General features: G+C 45.2%; 1 protein-coding gene across 1 annotated transcript in view; it reads right to left on the bottom strand.

The window, feature by feature from the left end:
* Positions 1-470: 470 nt before the first annotated feature.
* The window catches only part of LOC135386957 (uncharacterized), a 78,581-nt gene continuing 65,565 nt past the window's right edge, over positions 471-13,486 (bottom strand). Inside the window, exons 5-6 of the mRNA XM_064616431.1 lie at positions 2,252-2,305; positions 471-554 (exon numbers count right to left, since the gene is read on the bottom strand). Of these exons, the coding sequence (XP_064472501.1) occupies positions 471-554; positions 2,252-2,305 (138 nt within the window). The remainder of the gene's footprint in view (positions 555-2,251; positions 2,306-13,486) is intronic.

The raw sequence follows: 13,486 nt of genomic DNA, 5'->3' as shown, positions 1-13,486 counted from the left end.
AAATCCTAAATTAGTCGGATAACTGCAAGAACTCAATGTTGGGGAGCTGCAGGAAAAACCGAAGAAACTGGAAGCAGAACAAGCGGAAAAAGTATTCCGCTCCAAAATATAGCATGAGCGCAAACATATGAAGGTGAAAAAATGACATCACATAACATGCCTCCAAGATATCATGCACTATGTACTATATATTGTCTGATTGAAGAGCAAAAAGTAAATAGTACGCGACCTTTAGATTAGCAACGATATGCCAAAAAGGCGAGGGTTAGTGTAGAGAAAATGTCATGAAGTAATTTGCACAGTTTTTATTGGGTAGCGGCATCGCGTTACTTGATTTGCGCTACTTTCCACTTCCTGGAGCAGTGGCTAGTGGCATTTCTTTATTCACTATCGGTAGTGCGTACAACATTGAGAAACACGGGACGTGAAGGAAGCATGTCATCAGCGTCCGGTATCCATTTAGTCACACTTTATCCCGACACAAAGTTGTGGAAATATTGCAACGAGTGCAAGAAATATTTTTCTTCTCTTGGGATGTGCTTGTAGGCGCACCCCTGAAAAATAACAAAAAAAACGTGTAAGTGGTTGTCAGTACAGCGACATTAAGTTTCATGATCCCCGCCGAGTCCCTGTTGTTCTAAACTCGTTGTGAAGTTGGAACAGTAGAGAATATCCAAAAAACTGAGTCTAGCGAATCATATCAAGCGGGACAATGTTACTACGGAAGGAAGACTAGCGCTTGTGTAGTAGCAACTGTATGTATATTTGACCGAAAGCTGCATCTGTGGACATAACCATATAAGGCAGTTCACCTGTGACTGGATGACAGTACAAATACCGATAATTTAGAGGGACAGCACATATATTATAAGCTCATGTTAAGGAAACGGTGTTACTCGCTTTCTTATGACGTTCAGCATCACCGTGGCGGTGGTGGTAGTGATGGTGAAAAGGCATCACCGTGGAAAATATTTTAGACAAGTTGAGAGCCAATTGTATTATTCAACCAATTGAATTTTATAGCCAGCGCGTTCGCTCTGTTCCATCACTGTCAGCAGCTGTGTGTGTGTGTGTGTGTGTGTAAAGCGATCAACCATGCCATGTCAACGTTATCCCTCTTACACACCCGCGTAACATACGCTAGTGTGCGCGAGCTCATGTTGATGTCACCTTAATATCAAAACCTGATGCGAGTCTGCTATGTGTGTTTCTCGTAAAAGCTAAGGAATCGTGAAATGTTCAAAATGACATCTACAGGTAACCTGCAGTGTAACACAGCTCTGATCTCGAAAACGGTTAGGAGATCTGAGCTACACCTCTACATTGAAATATGTTGTCGTCGAAAAAGTCAGTTAATGACCTGTCACACTGGGACATGAGCGATTTTTATCCGAGCGACAGCCGGTGTTCAATGCCATGTCGTGTAGAACTTCTGAACCTGAGGTGAGACACACTAGCTCCAAAAACGTTGTGCAACTTCGTAGTCGAAACTTAAAAATCATGTTAATCACTCATCATCTAATCATCGCTAATCATCATATACGATAACTTCTATGGGATTCTTTTCAGCAGCTTTCGATGTGTCTGCCCTGTTGCAGTTGTAAATTTCAAGTGAACCTCTGAGCACACGTCGATGAAACTTTTCGAAGAATCGCGAAAAGGGGAAAGTGGTACGCAGGTAGCTCACTCTGTGCGCCCTTTGTGTGTGTGTTTGTGTGTTTGTATTCTCGTCTGTTTTAGCGCTTTTAATATGTGACAATTATCTATTATCAGTGCCTAAGGAAAAGGATGTGGTACAGGCTCAAAGAGCGAGGAAAAAGTGTGATTCTCCCACAGAATGCAATGTAATGGTGGCGAACGCGCCTGTTTACCGCGTGCGACGATTACAGATGTTTGAGAAGATATTCAACGCCGCCGCACGGCGCGGTCGTATGGCATGCTTCGTCCGAATGCTGGATGAAGTCTGCAGTCACAGCGATAAAACTAGTCTTACGACACTGGTCCCGCTGTAGTGTTGCGCTGGTGTCGCCTGAGGGTAATGCTAAGTCGGCGACATTTTCAGACACTGACGCGAGAGGATAACAGCTTTGACTACTTGTGTCGTGTCGCGAAGAGTTAAATATCGTGTTGTACCAGTGTGACAGGCCCAGTAGTTTCCATTATTTTACTTTTTCAAAAATAAACTATTCACCCCAGCTGCGACAGCCATTTTGTGCACATGGCGACAGTAAAAAACAATCGTTCCACCTACCCTGAAACTCTGAATTACACGGGTGACGTTCACGTTGAAAGCAGCAAACTCGTCCTTGACAAGGAAGAAAATGTAATTTGTGTTATAACGTAAAGATAACAGTAATAATCGTGGCTTTACATCGTGAGACAACTAAATGAGCTATGCCACAGTGATCGGTCTGCGGATTAATTTTGTGCGCCCATCTGAGGTTTTTTAATGTGCACTGTAGCTTCAGAACACGGCACACCGTATTTAACGTTCCTCGGGGAGGATGGCGCGCCAAAGCATCTTATACATTGCCACCAACTTGCTGGCACGCTTCGTCGGGTTCGAACTCGCTTGGGATCAGAAGGTGGACACGCTACCACTTGATCCACCGGAGACAGAAATATACGAACGAAAGGATGGAAAGAGGATGATAAACTAATATACCACAGAAAGGACAACAGGTCAAACACCAATTTAGATAAAATTGCTGTTCCCAACACTCCTTATGTTACAAACGTCTTCCTTTTGTCCAAACTTCTCGCTGGTGCATTTTGTTTTGCGCTGTCGCCACCGATACCAACGACCGTGCACATGATGAGGCATGATGCTACTGATAAATCTATCAAACCACCATCGTAGACGTAAACACCACTTACACGCGCACGGTGGGGATGCGTAGGGATATCATCGACGCGAAAGACCCTAAACTCTTCACTTGACCCAATAGCGTGAAAAAGTGCCCCTGCGCGCCTGCCTACACTGTTGAAAACGACTATTACTTCGATCATTTCGCCTTGTTCGACTTAACATGGACCGTGATTATGCATTGGATAGGGACTACAAGAAGGGAAGACGCCAAAGCTAACCGAAGCGTAAATAGAGTATGTTTTTTTAAATTATAACGATATTCATCATTCATAACAGTATTCATAACATCAATTATATTCACAGGTGTAGAATAAGTAATTTTACACAATCTTTATAATTTTCTATTGTCGTGTGCATGCCTCTCTTAAGGGGGCACTAAAATGCAAAAACAAGTTCACTTAAAACTACGTTGCCCGCTATGATAATTTCGTAGTTGTTATCATAATTCGAAGCTTTCATTTCATTACGAAGCTACAATCAAAATTACACTGGACTCTTTCTTGATTGGGCGCTAAGCAGTGAACGTTGCTTTAGGTCGTGCGTCGGTGTTGTTAGCCCGTGTTGCGCGTGCACGTGCGTGCCACGCCATGGAGCAATCCCGGTGAAAAACATTATGCGCGTTGCGAAGTGGTCTGGCTTCGCTTTTCCAAGGACTTGAAGATAAATGTCGTCAGTGAAACATTCGCGAGAACTGTTGTGAGCTACAATTCAGTGAGTCGGTACTAAAAAGCGCACCACTGCGCTTCATGCCGCGCATATGGAACACTACGATCGAACCCGTTCCAAATCCGCATGTCCACGATACGTACGATACGTATGCGCGTGCTTCTCCTGCTGTCTCATCGGAAGGCGCCAATGTTTGCATCTTGGGGTCCCATTCATTGCCGCCAAAAACGGCTCTGTTTTTATAGCGTTTTTCTTGTAAGCAGTAGCGTTGTGTGAACTAATTTCGTTTTAGTTGTACTGACTGAAACACGGACTTTCATTTGAGAGCAAGTTGTTTTTTGAACCCCTATAAATTCATACTATGAAAGGTAGCCATAATAACACTAATGTCCCAAATGACACTAAGATTTCTGGTGTTATGAAATTGTGGCAGCAGCAGCACTAATGTTCCAAATGACAGTCGCCAGAAAACAATGGGGTCACGCACGCGGAGGCTCGCGGAACACTGGGTGTTGTTCCATTAGGACATACTTTTCGCGCTTTTGAAGCCTATGTGCTTGCCTCATTGCAGAATCCGAAGCGTTACACGTACCCAGGGAGCATGATTGACAAGGCCTAATTTACTATATGCCTGAAACATGTACGTGAGTGAAACGTAAGTGAAACAATTTGAGTGTCTGCTGGATGCCGTAGCAACAACCACCACATCCAAAAAGCACCGCAACCCTGGAACTGTTCTGGGCGGTGAATATGAATGTGGTAAAACAGCGTAACCGCCGGCTCGCTTGTGGACGAAATCCATGATGAAACAAACCTGAGCACTTGTTACACGATTACATGAACAAACTCAACCAAGTTTTATGTTGTTAATGTTCGTATATTTGGTGTAGCCCGTACTCAGGCATGTTTCACCACTTCTCAGCTGTTAGGCTACTTTATTTCATTAATGTTAGTTCTGCGAAAATCCACGTGAAAGTAGCAATATCAAGCTCGAAGTGAAATGTAGGTCTAATCAATAAACTGTGACAAGAGTACGTTATACGACTTGCGACTTTCTTCCGTTTGGGGGCTTGGTACAGAGGGGTACCAGAGTACAGTGCACACCTGGTGTAGAGGTGCGGATTACATTTTGTGTATTTATTTTATACTGCGCGTTGTATAGAGGGTAACCTTAGCAGTATAACTGCTGGATCACGAGAGCAGAACAATCAACCGGCGAAAAAAATTCTACATTTACTTCAGGACATCTATACCAACACAGTATGAATGTTCAAGTGTTGCAGTAAATTGTTCGACTAGCGGTTGTACCGCGCGAGTAGGAGCGTCTCAACCATCACGTTTCTACCCAAAAAAAGGTATGAAATTCGGGGGAACGCACTTCTACCCTCAAAGGTACGAATGTACACTTTTTTTCTTCGTGGAGTGTAACTATGTAGAAAGGTAGAAAATTCAGCGAACAGGTAAGGAAATATTAATGCAAGTGCCTCAGCCGATATTTCGAAGGGATAAGGTTTTTTTTTTCTTTTTTCTTGGGCAGCATCGTCATCATTTGCATATTATTTAAGTGGCTAGGGATGAGATGTCGAGGGTTCATGGATATGAAGGAGAGACAGCAACCTTCATGATGCGAGAATTAAGGAGAACTGGTTTAATGATATCCAATCGGGTCCAAGCCTCTGCAGCTCGCGCCAGGTGAAGAAGATCGTGGCGACGATGGCGACGGGCCGCTCCAGTTGCCGTTGCATTGGAGGAGCAGCATGTCCATTGCTTGATGTGGGCGTGCATGCGTGGCCCCACGTAGCGGACTGCGATGAGCTTCTGTGTGGACTGTGTCCTGTGTGACAAGTTCTGTGTCCTGGACTCCAGAATGAGACAATGCGTGGAGCATGTCAAAAACTTGTCGACGCAGGGTGACTGGAACAAACGGTCGCGGTGTTCCAAGTGACACGTCGCACGCTACAGCCGTTGCCGCGCCGGGGAGTAGCAAGTCTTGGAAGTGGAGTGCAGAGCGTGCATCGGCACTGAGCTTGGCCAATTCCTTGTCCGTGCGTTGCTGCTCAGCCACAGCGTCCAGTGTGAACCTGGTACTGAGCGGCGGGTGTACGACCTGAGAGAGAGTGTTGACGCGGCTAAGAGTGCCGGCTACTGTGTTGTCTTTGCCGCAAAGGTGCCTGACGTCCGTCGAAAACTCTGAGATGTACGAGAGCTGACGAACTTCCCGAGGGGCGTAGTTATTGCCGGAGGATACGAAAGCATAGGTGAGCGGCTTGTGGTTCGTGTAGATGGTGAACGTGCGGTCTTCGAGAAAATTTCGGAAATGCTTCACCGAGAGATAGACTGCAAAGAGCTCGCGGGAAAATGTGCTGTAACGCACTTCCCTGTCCTTCAGCTTGCATGAGAAGAATGCGAACGGTTGTCATTGGCTGGAGACTTGCTGCTGGAGGACTGCGCCGACGGCAGATGCCGAAGCGTCTACCAGCAGGATGATGAAGTGCCTGACTTCTTTTGGGTGCCTGCGCTCCCAGGCGAACTCACCTTGGTTGTCGTTTAAGCCAGAGTTTATAAAGTTTTGCTTTGCTCCAATTGAGCACAATTTCGGACCGGAAGTTCGAAGACCCAGCATGCGCAGCGCCATTTGTCAACTTGCAAGCCACCCATTCCGAGCCACTCCCGAGTGCTTCGACGGTGCCGATAGAGTAGTATCGATATGGAGCGATTACGGCCATCGGGAGGGATATCTTCCAGTTTTGGTACTCCCATGTCGGCTTTAGCGATAGCGCGCTTGGGGTATTGACTGTCGTTCTTGGCTGGAGAGTTGAGTCGTCTGAGAACGAGATGTCACGTCCTCAGCGAATTTCGCAGCAGGAGGAGAACCACGCAGAACGCCGCTCGTTTTGGAAGCAGACGACACATCAACACGCTGACCATGGAGCAGAAGTCTCGCAGTTCTCGTCCAACGCACGACCAACACGAAATAATGCTGCAGCCCAGCGTTTTGACGCCATCCTACACACAATTAGACAGGCAAAAGGAGTGAACGGGAATAGCCGCGTTATCGAGCTCCAGCGGAGGGCATGTCAAGATGGTTGACAAGTGGAGAAAAACGAGTTTCAGGCGAATCTCTCCTGAATGCTGGTGATCTGTGCAAGGCTGATAGTTAAAGGGGCACTAAAATGTAAAAACAACTTGCTCTCAACTGAAAGTCCGTGTATAAATTAGTACAAATCAAATAAAATTAGTTCACACAACGCTACCGTTTAGAAGAAAAACGCAACGAAAACAGAGCAATCTTTGGAGGCAACGAATGGGATCCCGAGGCGGCAAAAATTGGCGGTATCCAATGAGACAGCAGGGGAAGCGCGCGCATACCCATCGAGCGCATGTGGATTTCGAACGGATCCGATCGTAGTGTTCCGTGTATGCGCGGCATGATGCACACTGCGACATTTTTCAATATCGATTCACTGAATTGTAGCCCACAACAGTTCTCGCAAATGTTCCACTGACAACATTTATCTTCACGTCCTTCGGACAACAACGCCAGTCCGGTTTCCAACGCTTGCACGCGCATATATTGGACTAAAAACACCGATGCACCAGCTGAAGCGTCGTTCACTGCTTAGCGTCGAAGAAAGAAAGAGAGCGGTATAATTACTATTGTGGCTTCGAAACGGAATCAAAGTTTTTAATTATGATAACAAGTACGAAATTAACATAGCGTGTAACGTAATTCGAAGTGACCTTGTTTTTGCATCTTAGTGCCCCTTTATGTGTAGACATTGCGGTGAAGCATTTTCCTATTTCGCCAAAATGTAAAAGTTAGGCGCTCAGTGCCATTAATCTGTTAAGTATGGTATTTATAGCCGACACGCGAAGTAACTTGCAGCCATCTCGACAGCTTTCGCTCCGCTTAACAACGGGGCTGAGACTGTCGTTGCAGCCAGCGATACCGTAGCGTATTGACGACGCGTTTGGAGGGCAAGAAATGCCAAATTATCATCGCTAGCGTTAGGTTGTGTCACATAACACGTGCACTCGCTCTCGAACTACACGTTCGCGCTAACGACCATATCGGAATAGGGCCCATGGAATGACACACCATGGGGTTCCTCGCCGGCGTCCTGCACATACAGGGTGTCCCAGGAAACGTGTCGTTGAATTTTAATGAGAAAGCTCCGCCACATAGAATCGTTCGGTCAACGGCATTTGTTCTAACTACGTTTTTGCCGCCTCCTGATGTGCATCTCATGTAACCTAAGTTTAATTATGTAAATTTTTGCGAACTGAACTCGGAAGTTTGCCAAGTAAATGTCACTTCTTTACCCCATCAATGTGAAGAGCGTGCCGAATTTACTCAAATTAATGATAATTGACAGTAATATTAGCGGGCGACGAATTTTTCAGCGAAATCATTGTCAGTCCGACGAAAGTAGGTTGGAAACCATCCCACACCGGCATGGTAGAAAGAGATAACACAGACATAGCTTATCGCGTCCGGCTTCGCCTGGGACCATACCTTCCATATCCAAATTTCAGGAACTGTCACTTTTTCTACTATCACTCTGTGGGCTGGGTTTTCAACCACCTTTCGTCGGACTGACAGCGATTGCGCTCAAAAGGTCATCGCGCGTTATACTCAAGTGCCCCGAGAAGCATGATGGTCGGCTATTTTTCCTGATAGGATAGATCCTGAATAATACTGTCAATTACCATGAATTTGAGTAAATTCGGCACGCTCTCCATGTTGGTGGGGTAAAAAGTGACCTTTACTTGGCAAATTTCCGAGTTTACTTCGCAAAAATTTACATAATTAAACTTAGGTTACATGACATGCACAGCAGGGTGTGACAAAAACCTAGTAAGGACAAATGCCGTTGACCGCATGATTCTAGGTGGCGTAGTTTTTTTAATTACAATTCAATGGCACGTTTTCTGGGACACCCTGTATATCCTTCTCATGTGATCCTGTAGTCATTCGATGCTATTCTCGTCAGACGAACGTTGCTCTGCAAGTTGTTACCCACGTGTTACATCGGGCTGTGCTCTTTCTACTACGTCTTGCGCAATCGCAGGTAGAAAGCATCAGGAGTAAGCAGTGTCGGAAATGACAACTTTGAGTGACCGCTGAGACAGAGAAACACCCTGTGATAAGGAAATTGCTTTGGAAATTGCTGTGTGTTTGATTGCACACTTTGGAACACCGTGCATCGATACGAGCAAGGATTTCCGTGCAAGGATTTTATGAAGAACCTGAAATGCCACGTTGCCCCTCAATGTACAGTGCATCTATTCATTTGACACCAACTGTCTAGATATTCTTTTGGCCAATATATGGTATCGCATGGGGATGTGTATAAAGTGCACGACGCTGCTCTACAGCACATGGTTGCATCACGTTGCGCCTCGTGATAACATTTCCAGATTTCCCACGGTGATGTTGCTTCCCCTTCAGGTAGCGGGGAAAGCGCCAAAGTCGCATGCTCGAAAGAAAATCACAAAACATTTTATAGTATATTTTCCGGAGGCCGGGATTCTTGGCCGTCGGACGTTGCCCGTGCACGAGGCACATCTGGATGCGTGGCAGTTGCTAGAAACAAGGCTGGCACTCGTCTTGTTCTGGGTCCACGCGATGTTCACTGGCCCTACCACCGGAACTCGTGGTTGGTGTCCCGGGTTGAGATCTGGATGCTGCGGGGGAATCTGCATATCAATTCCTATAGCTGAACCGTCTTCGCCCACTGGATAGGATACAGTAGGAAGCGGCTACCAATCGCACCTGTGATGGTTTCGAACAACATGTTGTCACACCGAGTGCGGGAGAAGTGAGGAAATCCTCAAATTTTGAAAGGAAATGCTATGTAGACGCACATTGGGGTGAGGGACAGGATCGGTTCGCCGTGGTGACTTGGCAAAATCGTTAACGCACCAACTGAGAGCGTGGATACACCACGAGGTAGGACAAAAACCGTCTGTATGGCTGTTTTATTTGCTGTGCTTGTCTGCGTCGCGATTTTGCTGATACGCCGGTGCAAGGTATCTGGAGGCAGGCCACGTCTTGCGAAGGACAGCATGGCAGTTGGCCTTAGGGGACAGCATATCAACCTCAGCAGTGGAGTCTCGTGTTGAGGTAATGCATGAGCATGTGCACTTCAGAGGTAATTGTGCAGAAAGCGGCGAAGTACTGGGTGCAGAGAAAGTGCGTCTCTTCCTATGCGACGAGGAAAGCAGGAAAACATAATAAAACAAACGGAACGTCTTGCCATCCCTTGTGGAATCCCCCTCTGCATGCAGAAAGTGACAACGCACTCTCCGGCAGCTCAAGTATGTGTGCAATATACAACGAGTTGCGTTTCATCTGAGTCGGAAATTTGGAAAGATGTACCTTGCTGACGATATGGCAACCGTAGGGTGCATCAGTTGCGAAATCATTCCGGTGGAGTTTAAACTTTAATTTTATTTTTATTTTATTTTGCACATCTCAACAATTGAAAGGGTGTCGTACAGCAAATTAGCAATTAGGCCAATCGTCCAGCTTGCTCGAATTAGCAGGACAACCGCGGCAACAGTTGGTATCCTAAAGATGTTGTCTCTGGAACTCGCTGTTCGTGCGTATATGTACGTGGTACACATACTGGCATGTGTATGTAGTACCTGTATAGGCATGTGTACGTAGTATGAAGAGTACTTATCCTGACCTTCGCAAGCATAAAATTACTATCGTAACAGATGCCTCCACGCATGCCGAAATCATACCACACGAATGCCATAGCTCTTGGTCAAAATACGCACAAAGCTGTAGGCATTGTCAAGGTAAGTAGTCATAGTGAAGTGACAATTAAGCCGATAACAGAAACGAAAACGACGGATGGCATGCATTAATTTAAGATCTGACACCTCCTTCCGTTGCAGGGACCACTGTGTTGCAGTGATCACTCCATTCTCTCACAATCCGAACGCATGCAGTCAATATTCCCTAATCCACCACGCGTCACCTACCGCATTAGTTGCAATTTACAAGACAGACTAATAAGCGCTAAGATCGACAAACCGATGAAAGTTCAGGACGCCACCCCTGCAACGGAAGGAGGTGTCAGATCTGCAGATTAATGCAAACACGCCAAACAGTTCAAAGTACCAATTCACACTTTAAGACAAATGTACTTGGAAACTTGGATTGCAATTCTTCCAATATCATCTACCTCCTTCACTGTAACACTTGCAATTCGCAATATATCGGCCACACAAAAACTTCATCCATAATTCGGTTCAACAACCACAGGTCTGATGTAACTAAAAAGCCCAACCTCCCAGTTTCGCGCCACTTCAATCAACCTGAACACGCAAAAGCTGATGTATCAATTTTTATTCTTGAGTTTGGATTTCAGTCCGACCGATCAAGGGAACAACGCGAGTCATTTCTGATATACAAGTTTAAATCTCTGATAAATGAAGATCCAGGCATCCTCTTTACTATTCGTAGCATCAACACCATATAGAAAAAGCAATGACCCCTCTCCTCAATTGTATAGTTCACTTGGTGTTACCTTCTTTTTTTCAGATTACCACAAAGCCGGTTTTTCTTATACCTTGGAACGTGAACCATCTCAACACAATACCCCAGATTATGTCAACCACAGGACAAGGACCCCACACGTGACCTTCCTGGAAATTTGCATGACTCTAGACGACAATCACCAGGTGGCGAGCCCATACTCAACTGTGACGTCATTCAAGAAACCTACATAAGCCATAGCACATTTCAGTCATTTACAGGGTGTTGGAACGAAACGGAAATCGAAAAAGAAAACGCGATTTTGGTGCGAACAGGAACGGAATCGAAACCGTATCCGTTTTTTTGTTTTTTTCGCTCAGGGGGGAAACCGAAAATTTTACTTAACGGTTTTCGGTCCAATAAAAAACTTCGCCGGTTTGGACTACGAATAGGCGAATGAAACTGACGTCGTGTGTTCTGAAGTCATGTCATGGATACTTTACGAGGGTTACGGTTACGGTGGAATGTATGTCCAAATACAAACAAATGCAATACAAATATGATATATATTTTATATTTATATAATATATTTTATATTTGTGTTGCATTTGTTTGTATTTCTCTTCGCCCTCACCCTTTTCTCTTGTACCATGTGACTTGTTTTTTGATATATCCTCCACCACTTGTAACAGGTCCTCAAACCTGAAGAAGTGCAGCCTACTGCACGAAAGTCTTGTTTTTTAATGTGTATATAGTAAACAGTTGATGCTCACTGTTGATGCTCACACCTGGCTCACTCCACGAACCGGACTCGCGACATCCCACCACCATCTTTCACGACAACTCATTTCCCCGGGAGCAGATGACGGAGTCGACTATGACCTTTTTCTACACGTTATATCCCGTAACAGTAGCATACACTCTCGCTAGTGATATCCTCTCCCTTTCGCTATCATAGAAGTACCTCTAGCTTAACCTCACCCCTAGCTAATCATGTAAATACCATGTGTCATCTTCAATAAGCCTAATATCTCTTTTGTGTTTCTTATTAATAATCGTCAAGCACCTGCTAACGTCTAACTTACCGCCTACACCACCGTAGTAAGACCTACATTAGAGAACACGGCACCAGAATGGGACCTGCACTGGACGTACGTTGTATCCCTCATGGCATATGTTTCGAACCGATGCGTTCGTGTCATTGTGTCCGATTACTGCATTCAATGAAGTAGTCACTAATGAAACGAAGCTTCATTGTGTTGAGGGGTCTATGTCTGGAAGTATTTTTTGACTTGAATACGTGTGTAAGTGCAGTTTAGCAGCCAGGTCACAATTTACCATGCAACCAAATTATGCCGAATTTCATCAGGGGATAACTCTGTGAGTAATAATCCGATAGAAATCAACCCGCTAAACTTTGATAGCTTACCCGTGTAAACTTCTTGCTAACAAGGACATTGCGGATGGCCGATCTAAACTCTTGGTGTGGAGGGGCGTGCGAGAGAGACGGAATTATTCTTGTGTGCAGGCAGACTATCTCGCGAACGTGTGAAGCTAGGACGCCGATCCTATGACCGTCGAATCGTCGATCGTCGGATCCTTATTTGCTGTACAGTGGTGCCGAAGAACTTTATGTGCATGTTTTCAGTTCCATGAAGAAGACCGAGAGACACGGACACAGAAGACGACACACGTAGATTCTCAGAGAGGGATTCCCATTCTCTGTATCCGTGTCTCGGTCTTCTTCATGGATCTATACCAGCTAGCCCGCACCCTTTCCCTTGTTTCTTTAATGTTTTCAGTTATGAGCCTTTTGTTCTAAATGTAGTTTATCTTACTAAATTTAGCAATTAGTTTATTTCTTACTAACCATGATGATAGCTGTAACATCATTTACATTTGTGCATAACTCATTAACATAATTTCCGGAGATGAATAATGTAGTGTCATCTTCATATGATACTGTTTTGCACGTAGGGTGACGCGGGAGGTCATTCATGAAAGCTAAAAAAGGAAGGGTCCTAATATAGAGCCTTGTGGGACCCCTAATTGTACGCTTCTTACGTTCGAGTTAGCCTGTTCAATGGAAACGTATTGGTGTCTATTTGATAGATAACTTCTGATTAGAGCGAGTGTCGTGCCACGTACCCCGTATTTTGATAATATGTCAAGGAGTGGATTACGGTCCATTAAATCAAATGCTTTGGTAATTGCATCTATAAAAATTCACATGGTCAATAATTTGTATTCAATGTTCTGTTCAATGTTTTCTGCAGTGTCTAACAAAGCTGTTTCCGTTGAGTTTCCTTTCATAACGCCATATTGTTCAGGTGAGAGGTGTCCGAAAACTCCACCAGTCCCACCATACTTCGCTTCGTGCTTCCACGTGTCGACTGGGGACCGCCCGCTGTAAGTTCCACAGCGTCAGCGTCCTGATGAGCGCTCTCGCACTGGAGCAA

The sequence above is a fragment of the Ornithodoros turicata genome, chromosome 1, assembly GCF_037126465.1.
Source record: "Ornithodoros turicata isolate Travis chromosome 1, ASM3712646v1, whole genome shotgun sequence".
NCBI classification, from domain to species: Eukaryota; Metazoa; Arthropoda; class Arachnida; order Ixodida; family Argasidae; genus Ornithodoros; species Ornithodoros turicata.
Note: the sequence above shows the minus strand (reverse complement) of the source record. Positions and strands in the feature narration are given on the sequence as shown.